This window comes from Lampris incognitus, chromosome 18, assembly GCF_029633865.1.
Source record: "Lampris incognitus isolate fLamInc1 chromosome 18, fLamInc1.hap2, whole genome shotgun sequence".
In the NCBI taxonomy this organism is placed as follows: domain Eukaryota; kingdom Metazoa; phylum Chordata; class Actinopteri; order Lampriformes; family Lampridae; genus Lampris; species Lampris incognitus.
This window is the reverse complement of record NC_079228.1, coordinates 32994816-33010936: the sequence shown is the minus strand read 5'-3', so window position 1 is coordinate 33010936 and position 16121 is coordinate 32994816. Positions and strand designations below refer to the sequence as shown.

The 16121-nt window shown below is 42.1% G+C and overlaps 1 protein-coding gene across 1 annotated transcript in view; it reads left to right on the top strand.

The window, feature by feature from the left end:
• Window positions 1-10247, top strand: part of LOC130128423 (CUB and sushi domain-containing protein 3-like) — a 502508-nt gene extending 492261 nt beyond the window's left edge. Inside the window, exons 65-72 of the mRNA XM_056298036.1 lie at window positions 808-919; window positions 1260-1439; window positions 2061-2120; window positions 2674-2832; window positions 5670-5806; window positions 7800-7887; window positions 8217-8352; window positions 10088-10247. Coding sequence (XP_056154011.1) covers window positions 808-919; window positions 1260-1439; window positions 2061-2120; window positions 2674-2832; window positions 5670-5806; window positions 7800-7887; window positions 8217-8352; window positions 10088-10247 — 1032 coding nt within the window. The remainder of the gene's footprint in view (window positions 1-807; window positions 920-1259; window positions 1440-2060; window positions 2121-2673; window positions 2833-5669; window positions 5807-7799; window positions 7888-8216; window positions 8353-10087) is intronic.
• Window positions 10248-16121: the final 5874 nt, after the last annotated feature.

The window sequence follows — 16121 nt, the reverse complement described above, 5'->3', positions numbered from 1 at the left end:
GTCTCTTTAAATAGGACCAGACAGGTCAACCGCGTTAACAATCGCCATCAGCTATCTATATCGCGCAACCATCGCAGGACTCAATGTACGCTTTTGCTCGCTGACGTCGGCGTTGTCAGTCATCATACAGAAGTATAGAAACAGTGCCGGGTTGGTCTTTACTTTCAACGGCGAGCCGTCATCAAGACCAGATAGAGGAAGGCTTTACGGGGTCATGTAGAGTTTCATGTCAAAGCGAAGCATCCTGTGAGATTAAGTACCGGGAGGGTTTCAGGCAGTTATAATAACGTACTTAATCGAACTGAATTCTCGCTTATGCTCTAACTGATGTGGTCTTCCCGGGGGGCTGCAATTAGTTTTCCCACCCTATATGATAAGATTGGAAGTAACTATATTTAATCTCTCTCACATAGCTGAACTGAATTTTAGTTAAATCATCTCTGTGTCTCTATCTGTGTACCTATGTATTATTCTGTGTATCTATTTGTCTATGTATGCAGCTATATGTGTGTATCTATCGCTATCTATCTATCCATCTGTCTATGTCTATCTATTCTTTTGTTCTGCTTGCATAGTTACACAGCCAAATGAATGAATATTTTCCTAATTTACAATAATCTTTTTTACAATCATATATATTAAATTTGTAAATCATAACATTAGGCTCCTTTCTCCCTTCTCTAAAAGCTAAACTAAGAAAGGCAGAACCCCAACAATGACATTCTCTCTCTCTCTCTCTCTCTCTCTCTCTCTCTCTCTCTCTCTCTCTCTCTCTCTCTCTCTCTCTCTCTCTCTCTCTCTCATAAGGTGGGGAGTGTGGTATCATTTCAGTGCCAGCCAGGTCATCTGATACAAGGCTCTTCCTCCAGGACTTGCCAGCCTGACCTGACATGGAGCGGCACACAACCCGAGTGCATACGTAAGAAATACACATCGAGCTATATGTGTGACTGTCAGACCATCCTATCTGTCAATAAGCCTGACTCACACAGATTCTCTCTTCCTCTACCATACTCCCACTTGTCCCTCTCTCTCTCTCTCTCTCTCTCTCTCTCTCTCTCTCTCTCCTCTCTCTCTCTCTCTCTCTCGTCTCTGTCTCTCTCTCTCTCTCTCTCTCTCTCTCTCTCTCTCTCTCTCTCTCTCTCTCTCTCTCTCTCTCTCTCTCTCTCTCTCTCTCTCTCTCTCTCTCTCTCTGTCTCTCTCTCTCTCTCTTGCTCGCTCTGTCACTCACTATTTTCCATCTCTCGCCCCTTCTCCAGCCCATGCCTGCAAGCAGCCGGAGAGTCCGCTCCATGTGGACGTAGTCGGGATGGATCTGCCCAGTTTTGGCTACACCCTGGTGTACAGCTGTCAGCCCGGCTACTTCCTGGCCGGGGGCTCCGAGCACAGAGTCTGTAAGAGTGATGGCACATGGACTGGAAAGATGCCCATTTGTAGAGGTGAAATATCTATCCCACTATCAATCTGTCTATAGTAATCCAATGTCTGTTTAAGCCCTTTTAAATAAATGTATCTTTTAACGATTGTAGCAGCAGCTAAAACACCTAACATATACACTTTTCAGTCGATGCACGGCTGCTGTGTAATCACACATTTAAAGGCATGTCCCGAGTATTCACCATGTTAAAGGTATAATCAGCAACTCTACATGTGCACAGTCTGTCTCGTTTTTACATTGGTTTTGCAAGCATTTATCGGGTGGTGTTGTCCAGAACTGACAGTAAGGGAGCAGGGAGAGGGTGCAGTATTCTGCTCAAGGACATTTTGACTGGTGATGCTCAGTTTGTTGCTCCAGGAACCAGTAATGATTCATTGCTTACAAGCCGGTGTTTCAACACTTCCCATTAGGACGCACTTAACATGAAGATTTTAACTAAAATAAAGTTCCAAGTATGCAAATTCAAATATGCCAGTATAAGCCTCACAAACTTACTTAATTTCCTTTTCGTTTCCAGCATCTCTGTTCTCTGTCCATTAGCTTTAACTCTCTCTCTCGTTCTCTGTCTCTCTCTCTTGCTCTCTCTCTGTCTGTCTGTCTTCCTACTTGGTTGTATATCTAGCTGGAGAGAAGAAGAAACCTGTAAAACCGGCAACAGGAACTCCTAGCCCAAAATTGAATGGTAATACTTCTCTGTTCTACTTCTTTTTTTTTCTTTTTTTACTTTGTTCTAAAATAATGTTCTCCAGCCTAACTGCAGATGATGTTCTTTGATATTAATGATGTTTTGAAAGGATCTCCTGTCATGGAAACAGTTACTGATGTATTGTCCTGTTGTTCTATTGTACTCCACATTTGGGTTCTTATAACTACAAATATGAAGTTAAAATTATTGAGCTAGGGGCGTCCGGGTAGCATAGCGGTCTATTCCGTTGCCTACCAACACGGGGATCGCTGGATCGAATCCCCGTGTTACCTCCAGCTTGGTCGGGCGTCTCTGCGGACACAATTGGCCGTGTCTGTGGGTGGCAAGCCGGATTTGGGTGTGTGTCCTGGTCACTGCAGTAGCGCCTCCTCTGGTCAGTCGGGGCACCTGTTCGGGGGGAATAGTGTGATCCTCCTACGCGCTACGTTCCCCTGGTGAAACTCCTCACTGTCAGGTGAAAAGAAGCAGCTGGCGACTCGACATGTATCAGAGGATATTACCAAATCTTCTGTTCTGTTCTATCCTCCAGTCCCCGATGATGTCTTTGCTCCTAACTACATCTGGAAGGGCTCTTATAATTATCGCGGGAGGAAGCAGCCAATGACTCTGAGCATCACCAGCTTCAACTCAACAACAGGAAGAGTCAACGTGACCCTCAGCAACAGTAACATGGAGCTCCTCCTATCAGGTGTGACACCATATGACTGTGGTAAGACAAACTAAGACAAAGTAAGGCAGCGTTAGATAAGATGAGATGAGGTGATTAAAGGTAAGGTCAGGTCTGCTTCACCTGTTGCGCCAGGTCTAAAAACACCCTGGTATTAAGGCTGCAATACCTGTTATAATAGAAAACCACCAGTGATACGAGGAGGCCCTGAAGACCGACATTAAGAACCACTAACACTCAACAATACAAATGATATGATTCAGCATCATACAATAATGTTACAAGAACAATATTAACATGAGATCAACAGCAGCTAAAGCTGCAGTGGCAACCAAAACCACCGCAAGAGCTCATCTTCATTGTATTCAAATTTCCTCTCCAGTCTAGTCAGGGTGAAGAGACATGTTGTTACCAAAGGAAAGCAATCGAAAGAATCAAGCCTACCTCTGCTACAGATGGATAAGAGAAGAGGAAAGTGAGCTATTATGAAGTCCTCAAGAAACATCCATCTGTTTCTAACTGAAGGAAAAAAAATTTTTTTTTTCCATTGTACTCAAAAAAACAACCCCTACAAATGGGTACTTCTTTGGTTGGTTGGTTGGTTGGTTTTGGCATGCATTCAAGCTTCTTATACTTGCTTTTTAAAACATGGTTTAGTCACTGATTGGTGGGTGGGCTGATTCATTGTTTGAGCCCTAAAATCCCCCGCTCTGTTATTCTTTTTATTCATCTGTGCTTTTCATTTTCAGTCTTTTTAATCTATTTTTGTTTTATGTGATAGAATTTAAAAAAACCTGCCATTTTTAGTCTTAAGAAATATTGAATAACAACATAAGTGTTACCTAGCTTTCGCAACTTAATGTTCTATATTATAATTTATTATATTAAACTAACATAACATAATATAATGTTGTGTTATGTTATGTTATGTTATGTTATGTTATGTTATGTTATGTTATGTTGGGAGTGTCTGGGTAGCGTAGCGGTCTATTCCGTTGCCTACCAACATGGGGATCGCCGGTTTGAATCCCTGTGTTACCTCCGGTTTGGCCGTAGTGTCTCTACAGACACAAATGGCCTTGTCTGCGGGTGGGAAGCCGGATATGGGTATATGTCCTGGTCGCTGCACTAGCGCCTCCTCTGGTCAGTCGGGGTGCCTGTTTGGGGGGGGGACTGGGGGGAATAGCACGCTATGTCCCCCTGGTGAAACTCCTCACTGTCAGGTTAATTTGCCTCAGTGGGCTTTACAGCAATACAACATCCTGTCCTCAGACCCTTACATCGGATAAGAACTCCCTAAAAAAAACAAAAACAACTTAACAGGGAGAAAAACAGGAAGAAACCTCAGGGAGAGCAACATAGGAGGGCTCTCTCTCCCAAGACAGACAACGTGCAATGGATGTTGTGTTTACACAATTTACAGAATACAACATTGAAAGAAGATAACAGCATTATAATGGAATTATAAAATATATGAAGAATATGCCCTGTGATGGCCTGGCAGCATGTCCAGGGTGTCTCCCCGCCTGCACCCCAATGGCTGCTGGGATAGGCTCCAGCATCCCCACGACCGTGAGAGCAGGATAAGCAGTTTGGAATCATGGATGGATGGATGAAGAATATGATGAGGAGGATGCCAAGCAGTGTCCAGACACCAACAGAACAGCCAGAACCTGAGCCACACGACCATCATCACCATGAAGACAACAAAAATAAATAAATTAGTCACACATCTTAATGAGAGAGATGAATATAACATTAAAACAGGATAACAGAATCATACGGATTTATAAGATATATAAAAAGAAAATGTGATGAGGGGGATGCCAAGCAGTGTCCAGGGTCCAGGTGGCAACCACAATCACCATGGAGACCTGGGAGGAGGACAGACTGCACGTGCACACGGGAGACTCACATCACACCATTCACATACAGGATAAGAGAAAGGAAGCAGAGAGGTAGAGAGAGAGAAAATATGTGAAAGAAGAGAGCAATTTGCAATAGTCAGTCTATATGCTATAATCTCGTCAGCAGAACAGTGCTTGGTTAACCGCTGGGGTTGTGTGTATGAATTGAGCTGGTGTTTTGTGTTGTGGGGTTGTATGTTTTTATTGCTTAGTCTTCTTTACTTTTTTCTTATAGATTTCATAATATATCAATCTTCTACTTGTTTTAAAAAGGAAAATTAATAAATATATTGTTAAAAAAACATGGCAGGGTCCGCGGTGGCGTAGCGGTCTAAGCATCGGCTTGGTGTCGATGCAGTTGCCCACTGGGGACCGGGGTTCGCGCCCCGGTCTCGTCAGATCCGACTATGGCCGGACTCGATGAAGCAGCAATCATTGGCAACGCTGTCTTCGGGAGGGGGGCGGAGTCGGCTTGTGTTCGTCATGTGAATGCATCTCTGTGTGTGTCGGAAAAACAGTGGTTCGGCCTGGATTCGCCTTGTCACGAAAGTGGGGAGGCGCTTTCCTTCGAGACTGCCGGCCGGAGAGATGCAGTTGGCGAACGCATGCAATACGAGGGTGGGTGTTTGAATTAAAATAGGGATCAATTGGCCGCTAAATTGGGAGAAAAAAGGGAAAAATCCGAAATAAATTAAAAAAAAAAAAAAAACATGGCAGGATGGTCTTGGATCCCTGATGTTATCATAGCAGGATAAACACAGGTGCAGATAATAACATTAATAATGGGTCATGTAGGTGTTCCAACATATCTGTCAGCACTGATAGAGCCAGCACCAGCAATTGTCAATCGTACGGTCGATGTCAGTTCTACGTCCAACCGTTACTCTCTTAACTTTAATTCTGCTCACCTGCATTGTGGTGTAAACCAGATGTTTACTCTTTCTTCTCTAGGAGTGTATAAGGCTGCAGAGGCCAGACTCCTATTGCTGATGTACCAGGTGAGCCACCTGAACCAGGGAAACCACCTGAAGGATTCGGTTGTTTCTCCAGCCAAGATCACTGATGACTCTTGGACGATGGATGGATTTGTAAGTCAGACAGATACACACACACACACAAACACACACATACAGTTATCTTAATGGCAGAACTCAAGCAGTAGTTGCGGAAGGTCATCAATCTGGTTTCCTTGAAGTTACAAAAGGGGTGCCATAGGGCTCAATACTAGGTCCTATTCTGTTCACATAAATGACTTGGGCTCATTGGTTAGTAACAGGTGTTAATTTTTATGCTGACGACGCAGTTGTTTACTCATCAGCGCCCTCTGTTGAGAAAGCTTTGTCTAATTCAAAGTAAGATTTTTTTAGCTATTCAAATGGCCCTGATTAAACTTGAGCTTTTTCTAAATCCAGATAAGTCCAATTACATGCTATTCACCAGATCCCAAATGAAAAATCCTCCACATTTTACTTTCAGTGCTATAACTGAGGCTCAAATTAATAAAGTCCCATGTTATAAGTACCTGGGTGTCTGGTTAGATGAAAATATATATTTTAAATCTCATGTTGAGTAACTGACCAAGAAGCTTAAATTCAAATTAGGTTTATTTTCTTTTTTTTTAGAAATAAGCAGTGCCTCACTTTTAGCAGTAGGTTGCAGATTGTACAGGCAACATTCTTATCAGTGCTTGACTATGCAGTAATTTACATGCATGCTGCTGCCCATACCCTCAACTCCCTTGATGCTGTGTCTCACAGTTCTCTTAGATTTATTACAGCTGACAGTTTTATAACCCGTCATTGTATCCTGTACGAGAAAGTAGGGTGGCCATCACTTTCCACTCGAAGGGAACAACACTGTCTCTTTTTTTTTTTAATCTACAAATCCATCCTGAATAAGCTACCATTTTATTTATCATCACTTTTAAGAATTAGAAATATGGGACACCGTACCCGTTCACAAGAATGTATTACCTTGGCTATCCCATATATGAATACGGAATTGGGAAAAAATGCATTCACCTTCTATGCTCTTCATAGGCAGAATAAGCTTTAGACTCCATTAAGTTAGACACATTTTTAACCCAAGAACAGTTTAAGCTTCTGTTGAACGATGTTTTATGTAATGAAAGCTCCTGTTTTTCTTAACGTGTCTGTTTTGTCCTTGTGAAATGTCCTTGTTTGACTGTCTTTTTCTTTGTGTTTGTTTTTTGTATTTTATGTAATTTGTCTTGTGTTTGTGTTATATTTGTTTTGTATAATTAATGTCGATTTAACACTTTTTACACCTTATGTTGTATGACTTATTTTTGATTATATATTCAGGGCATCATTGTAAATGAGAGCTTTGCTCTCGATTAATATTTCCCTGATTAAATAAAGGCCTATCTAGCTAGCTAGCTAGCTAGATATCTATATGTATGTATGTATGCATGTATAGATAGATAGATACATGCATACATACATAGATATATATCTAGCTAGCTAGCTAGATAGATAGGGTGCTGCATGGCGGCTACCCACTGCTCCTAGCTACACAGCTAGGATGGGTTAAATGCAGGGTTAATTTCATTGTGTGTATGTACAAATGACACATTTTTCCTCTTAACTCCTTAGTTGAACCAGATTAGATCAGTGAGTCACTATTGCGACTAGAGCATTTCAAAAGTGTATTCTACAAAAATACATTGTACAAAAATACATTGCACAAATATATTGCACCTTACTTTTATTTTTATTGTATCTTGTGTATATATATTTTATTCATTATTCTTTTTAACTTTTTATCTTTACTATTTACTGTTAATCGTTCCCTCTTGCACCAACATACCATGACAAATTCCTTGTGTGTTCTTACACTTTGGCAATAAATACAATTCTGATTCTCTGACAAGGAAAAACATGATGGTATCACAAAAGCTAACAATGAACTTCCTCCCTCTCTCTCTGACTCCCCCCTTTCACCAACCCCTCTCTCATCCTCTCTTCTACTCGCTCTTATTCCTTTTGATCGCTGTCCTCCCTCCTTTCACCAATCCTTCTCTCCCCATCTGTCTATCCCTCTGTTTCTCTACCTCCCTAGGTGTCAGCAGAGCCTGATGGCTCTAGTTATGTATTCCAGGGTTTCATCCAAGGAAAAGACTATGGACAGTTTGGACTGCAAAGACTGGGTGATTGTGATCCTTTTTTGTTTGTTTTACTGCCGTCACATGAAATACATTTGTATACTACGCTATGATATGACGTGGTACAGTGTAATGAACGGTAACAACACCAGTACTCTCGGTGATGATATTACTGTAGTTTGGCTATTTGAGATTGCATAGGAAAGACAGCAAACATCTAAAACATTCTCTTTTCTCCCAAAGGTAACCAGAAACTATTGTTTGCTTACAATACAACACTCGTTCTAAATTATCTTATGTAGTTGAAACAGCCGTGATAATACTCGTGTTGTTTTTTGCTTGTGTGTGTGTGTGTGTGTGTGTGTGTTTTCCAGGCCTGAACATGTCAGAGAGTCAGAACTCGTCTCCTCCCCAGCTGGGTACCAACAGCAGTTCTGTGGCTATCGCTATCCTGGTGCCTTTCTTTGCACTGATCTTCACTGGCTTTGGCTTCTATCTCTACAAACAAAGGTATGTGTCTTTCTGCCTCACATATATTGCATCTCAATTCATTTCTCTTTACTCTCACAGCTTGCACAGATTCTGTTGTTCAGTACTGTTGGTTTTGCATTGGTTCAGTGCAGTATAAGGAAGTTCAGATATGCCTGATTTTTCTTTAAAGCAGTCGGCAAAGTGTTATTTGCTAGCGCTGGGAAATATGGTAAATGTTATTGTCATGCTAATCAATTAGGATTTCGCACAATATCGATATACATCATAATATTTGCTTACAATACGCAAAAATACTGTATACAATATTATACAGCTGGTGTATCACATTGAATTGTTTGGTAAAGTATGATATCAAACCAAAACTAGTTTTCAGATAACACTCCCTAAAATATTTCAAACCTCATTTTGTGCAAAATTTTAGGTAGTAGATTATAGTCACCATTAATTCCAACAACAAAATAGTAATTCAAAATGTGACAATATCCAAGTTTTATCCCATTGCAATACCATTGAAAGACAATAAGCAATCACTGCCCACCACTTACAGTTCTCAATTATTATTCTGAAAATTCTTTAATAAAATAACGGTATTTAATTGGTATAAAACAAAATTCACTTTTATTATTATTATTATTATTTAAAGAAAGTGGTTTTAGTGATTTGGCTTGCACAAGCATTGTTAAATATTGCAAATAACTTCTGCCTTCTGCTGTTAAACTCTCAAAAACATAGACGGAGTATGACACGTGCCTTGTGGGGGGGGGGGCAAACATATTTTCACTGACGTCAGTACACAGTCCAACTATTTCTTGGCATGTTATACGTATACATACAGTAACACAAGACAATAGTGACAGGCTTGCCATAAAGCCGAAAATACAGCATATTAAATCAGTTTCTGACCACTTTGTGCTACATCACACATGGGCTTGTGTATTTGTCTCTCACACATAAGCGTACATAACTGAAGCGCACTGGCAACCATAAAGTTAAAGTCTGTTAAAAGTGAAATATCAGTTTGTTTATATCATACTGTTAGGCTTTCATTTCCATGTACCCTTTTAAAACACTTAGTGTACACATGATCTAATCTCATGTTATATGAAAACTATGAAATATGCAAACTCAGTCATATCAAACCTATAGCGCGCACACACACACACACCCCGTTAGAAAATGTTCTGCAACTGCGTCACCCGTTGTTACAGTAGGCTTGTAAAATATATATATTAAATAACCAGTATCCTACCTAGTGTAGAAGTACTCACCTTTTTTCATGTCCATAGCTGCTCGGTGTGTAACAGAAAGCTAGCTAGCTGAATTACTGAATGCACAAAAGAGAGGGTACTCGCATCTAACGTCGTACGTCACAGCATGACATGTCACATGATATGAGTGCTCAAAATGCATTTATTACAAAACCAAACATATTATAATTCATATTTCTTACAATCATTTTATTTTATTGCTATATATATAATATTTTTATTGGACCCATTTTAGACTCAATGTAGTGACATATTTCAGCCACTAGGGAGAGGCAATGCAGATGCGCTGAATGTAATACCATTTTTAGATCAGATAAACACTTACAAAAAAAAACAACTTTTATTCTACTCACAACATTCAATATTTTGATTTAAGAGTGATATTACCTGAGTCCAAAAACATATGATATTATTGCAGTTACGTTGTACTGATGTCGGTGGTTTTCTGTTTGTCTGGGGGGTTTTGTGTTTTTTTGTTTTTCCAGAACCACTCCCAAGACACAGTTCACAGGCTGCTCAGTCCACGAAAACAACAATGGCCAGGCTGCCTTTGAGAATCCGATGTACAACACCAACGCCAAGGCTGTGGAGGGGAAGGCAGTTCGATTTGATCCAAATCTCAACACTGTCTGCACTATGGTCTAAGGGTGGATCGAATCTGACCATAACCCCAAACTAAAGACTCAGATATCTAAATCGTGAACCGGGGCTGTGAACCGCAGACACCGGGCTGTTGAGGTGAAAGCCGCATCCTACGAATCTACACGTCGACACTGTCAGCAACATGGCGCTACGAGGATGAGTTATAAGAAGCTCTAAGTCACTCCCAAAAAATTCACTGTCTTCAACTTGTCTCAGCGGAGTAGGATGGGAGCTGTCCACTTTTATCCAGATTGCAAAACCCTCTTCAACATGGTCTGAGGAAGGGCTAACCTCTACCCTAAAGACTGTGATATTTGACCCCCGGCTCAAGACTTGTTCGAGGCTCTTTTAGCGAACAGTAACCCGCTTTTGACCCAAATCTCGACACTATCTGTGTAACAGTCTAATTTGGGCTATGTCAGACCCGAAACCCAACCTTTAATACTGATATATTTAGCTTTTAGACTGGTTTGGGAGGCTTTCTTTCACCCCGCCTCAATTGGTTGCCTTCACCCACCAATTTGTGTAACCACCAATGAGCTTAAAGCAGATGTGAGCGTAAAACAAGTCCCTCGATATAGTTTACAAATATAAAGCAGCCGATGTAAAATCACAGTGAATTATAACGTCACCTGAAGTCAAAGACAAAATATTGTCTGTAACATGATCTTGGCCTGAACCCAACTCCAAATCACTCTGCTTTACCTTCAGCTGGATCCCTTAGACTCCACGTTGTCTTCCAGACAAGTTTATAAGTAGACTCCAGCCGCGACACGGCCGGCAAAATTCCGCCCATTATTCAACACCGCCGGTATGGGCTCAGGATGTAATGACAAGCGAAACCCACCTGCCAGGCAGATAACGCGCTATATCATCATAACCCCAACCCGGGTTCTAACCTGGGATTTTAGAGAAAAGGCGTTTCGTGGCCCTTATCATATTATTACTGCTAGCAAGGACGACAGGAACATGTGGTCTTACAGGGTCTGGCCACGGAAATATACCATCGCCATAGCTTTATGGTCAATTTATCATGATGTTTTGTTGCTCTGGTCTCATTGAGGAAATGCCAGCTCGAAGAAACACACAACGGCAGAAGTAAAATGGCCAGTCGGCCACAAATCACAAAAGGTGCTGCGCTGTTAACGGAGTTGTTTGTACCCGTGTGAGTTTACACTGACGGTACCAGACTGTTGGAGTGTCAGTAACCCCAACACTATGCTACACCCCATTATAATAACATCTGGAGAAGAAAACCCAACGCCGACCAGAGGCTGCCTGCGCCACCCTGCTGTCTGTTTCAGCTGAAATGCAGCCTAAGAGGAATAATGGTGGCAGACAATAAGTAACAGGAGCCGCTTTGAAAAGAAACTACCCCTCAAGCAAAGGATACGGCGAGCCCTGGACGCTAAGCTGTAACCACCGGGATCAGAGCAGAGCAAACTAAAGGGGTCTAAAGGGGGGTTAACACTAACAGGACAGAGATGAGAGGCGAGCGACTCATCTAATAGATAAACTGCTCCCTCTCATCCAGTGGATAAGCGAGGGGGCTGAGGAGACCCGGACCGCCCTAACCCGAACAAAAGCCGACTCAATCTGCTGTAGACAGACTGAGAGGAACATCAAGTGAAAAGATGAGATCTACAAGACCCGACAGAGGGGGGGAAATAAGAAAAAAACAATCAGTCTGTCTTACCCGGAAACACCTGTGTGATAGAAAAGGATCCTCCGACTGCCGGACAGATTGGACCGGACCGGACCCTGGAGCGCACGGACAGACGGACAAGATTCTGCTCCTGTGGATTCTCAATGGATTCAGATAAAAAAACAAAACAAAAAAAACCACACTGACTGCATCATGAGGGACGTTGACCGGACTAATGAGGAAAAAAGACTTTTGGAAACAGAGAAGGCTCTGGTACTAAAGCACATTTTCCAGAAAATGAAAAACAAACAAACAAACAAACAAAAACTACCTGTCTAGGGACTGAGAGATACACTAACAGATGGACAGACAGAAAGGTCAGAGGGACAGAGATGAATATGAATATGAATGTCAATGACAGACAAAAAAAAAAAAGCTGACAGGCAGAAACTGATACAGACAGGACGATAAACAGAGAGGACGACAAGAGAGGCGTGGAGCTACTGAGGCAAATCAGACAGATACGCTGCAAGACAAGACGGATGGCGAGCTCATAAGCTCCTCGTATGTGTACGGGAACACGACGTCTGAGTCCGGACAGACGGATGGACGGACGGACGGGTTTACAGATAAAGGAAGAGCTAGACCACGCAGAGACACACGGTCAGCCAGACAGACGGACTGACAGGCGGAGACGTACACACGCCAATGGACGCAGAGGCGGGCTAAAGGAAAGACAAACGGGGTTCTAGCCCTAACTGTGTGGACGCCGCTCCACGGTTATTCTGCACTCCGCGAGTGCTTCCCTCCTTTGTTTGTTATTGCTGCAGAATCTTCTGATCTGTAAATCTACTTGCATATATATACAGGAGCATTCACCACCTATATTTTTGTGCTATATATTTACCACAGGGGAGGGGCTGAAGGGAAAAGACAGATTATAACAGAGTTTTTAGAAAAAGAAAAAAAAAGTAAACACCAGAATAAAAGATATTTCAGCGATGTGCTGTTCACACACAAGTTCGGGCAGCGTTTAGGTTCCTTTGTGACATGAACTCGATCTGTTTTGATTTCTGGTGTAGCGTGTGGCGTTCTGCACATGTGTCCCCCCCCACCCTGTCGATGTCTTTCTCACTGAGGCGATCACGGGTGTCGCCGTTGCTGATGTCGTCATCGTCGTCACTGGGGTGCGAGGTTTCCCGACGGGAGTCACACTGTTCAAATTTGTCTCATCAGACACCCATCGCAAATTGTGTGTTTCCAAAACCACGGTGACTGGAGTTTGACCGAGGTTTCTTTCTGTCAGGATTTGCCCATTCTGCAGGAGGTGTCCCCTCGCTAGAATGATTTGATGCACGTAGGTAGCAAATAATGTCGTCCACACTACCCGGATGGTGTCATATAGTCAACATTGGTAAGATCAGCCGGCATGGACACGCCGTTGTGAACCCACCCCCACGCCGCAGGATCGCAGAGGTAATGTGGCGGCTGCAGAAAACTGCAGGGTCCAAACTCAAAACCCAGCGCACATCAGCTTTTCTGTTTTTGAAATATCAGCAAACAAGTCACAAAGAAACCCCATGTGTCTCTGGATGTGTCCTGGTTAGATGAGAGACAAGAGGCCAAACTGATCTAGCTTGGACTCTGGTTTCAGCTGAAATCATGTCTCAAAAGACCCACAAGCGAGAGAAAAAACAAGGAACACAAGTGGGGGGGAAAAGTATTGTTAGTCATCACTGTTAGCAAAGTTGCCTCAAAGTTGTATTTGTGTGTCACGGTCTAGGCCAGATGAGACCCCCCCCACACACACACACACACTTTAAGAAAAACAATGCTGTTTTCTGACATGCCAGCTTTTTTTTTTCACATTTGAAGGGTGAAATCACATTTGATACCTCCTTTATGTAAATATTTTGGTGAAAATCAACCCCAAAACAAATTTTAAACTAAGTTCATTGCTGTACGCCAGCTTCCAGTCAGACGTGTGCGCTTCCCTTTGGAAATGTCAAGTGTCGCACATTAAAGAGGTGCGATGTACACATACTACTAGTATGATTCAGTGCAGATGAACAAAAACTAAAGGTGAAACCATGAACATTTACTACACAGTGTTGAGAACGGAAGTTCATTCAGGCCCACGCTCAGGTGCTCATAGACAATAGCTAAATTATATGTATGTCACTTAAACCATCTAATTTAAAAAGATGCTGAGATTAATTTGAATATTAAATAGAAACAAACGGATGAATCAGGCCCTTGACAATGTGATTTTCACGCAATTTTGATATTTTACTGCCATACAAACCAAGGCTTATAATGTCAAACAAAAGCTACACAGGGCCGGTGGTCATCCTGCAAACTGACACGCTTCCTGTCCCTGATAACAACCTGTGTTTGCAGCTGGCAACCTGCTCTGCGGTTAGGCCTGGTGGGTCGCTAGAGGCCGCTGTTTCACACGTTGGCCACCTCTGGAGCTTTTCTTGGCAATTTTCACAGTCTCATCTGCTACTAATAACACACTGCTGAGAGAAACAAAAGATGATTAGAAATGTGTGCAAAAACAAGCATAACTGACACGGTCTCTTGGACAGCGGTTCGAATCCTGTTCAGGAAGTTGCCGACGAGACAGTTTGATCATATCTGAGCAATTGTGCATATCGCAGATAGCGTAGAAGCAGAGGCTTGTTCTCATTTTGTGTCCCCCCCCCCCCCTTTCACAAGAGTGCTGGTGCATTTTAATGAGCTGTGGCCTCAAGTGAGAGACTAACTTCACATATTTTGTTTTTGTTTTGTTTTTAAATGAGCACGGGCGTTCGTCCCGTTTGTGTCCCAGACTGGTACAGTTTAATAAGTCCTTGTCAGGCGGCCACCAGGGCTGACTGCTGCCAGCTGACAGAAGCCCTGCACAGTCATCACTGATTTAAAGTCCACTGAGGCTGTAGTTTCCTCATTTAGCCTCGCTAAACACAACTGTCTTGCCCAGCATCGCTATGGTAACATTGTTTTGTTTTTGTTTTTTGTTAACCACAGTTTGGTTTGACTGTTGTTGATGTTGATGATGATGATGTTGTTTTTCGGTATGGATCTGACGCAGTGCCTACCAAAAACCACGGGGCCCTCCCTGTCACTTAACGCTATCACACACAATCGCACAGACATACACAATTGCACTCACGAGCAAACCTACCCCAACCCTCCTCCTCATCAGAAGTCATTTTTTTTCTAAGCTTTCAGTCTATTTTGCCACAAGCTTTTCCTACCGATTGACTGCAATAAGACCCATGTAATTTGAAAGACGTTAGGCGTTCCTGCCCGGGGACATTGGAATTAAACACCATTTGAAAAACAAAAAAACAGAAAATATAGAATAAAAAGTGTTTTGTACAGAAATATATTTTTATGATGAAATTATTTGTAAAATGTATGAATCTATTATGTAAATTTTCAATGCAATGTAAGATTAAAAAAGGCTAATTGCTTTTGTAAAAAGTTGTCCTCCTTTTCTTTCTTTTTCTATTTAGTTATTATCTAACTGCTTAGTAGGAAGGGATGCATGATGACTCTGTGAGGACTTTGCACACAGAATATACTTCCTGAACTGGACACATAACATGGAATTGTCTAGAAAATGTGTTTTATTTGGAGTTTACCCTTTGTGCATAACCTTAAAGTGTTATTAAGAGCTGATCTTGCTCTTGCAAACTGCAGCTGCATAAAAATCTTGCAGCTTCAAATATAGATAGCATGAAGCAGGTTTTACAGTCTTGCAGTGTCTAGGAGGGAACGTGAGAATATTTAAGTATGAATAATGAATGACCAGGTATCTCACTTTGTGATAAACTCCCCTAACTTGTCCTTTCAGTTCCTGAAGAAGTCCTTGTCACTGCAGATGGAGTAGCCTATTACCTTAAGTATCTTAACTGTACCGCTCTGTCGGCAACTCTAATTTGAAGGGGCTACACACAATATTTCAGTTTCCCGAAGCGTAACATGACTAGTACACATCAGTGGGGCTTGCTAAGTGGAACGAAGAAAACAACTGCAACAAAGTCAACAACTCACAGTCCCCCAACTTCTCATATTTCTGCATGTAAAAATGCAAGAGCTAGGCCAGCTGAATGGTTTTGTTTGAAGGATTGTGATGCCCCAAAAGTTTTGCACTCCAATCCGCATCAGACTCTCAGTCATCGCCACTAAATGGCATCAACGGAAGGTGTTTGGAAATGGCCGAT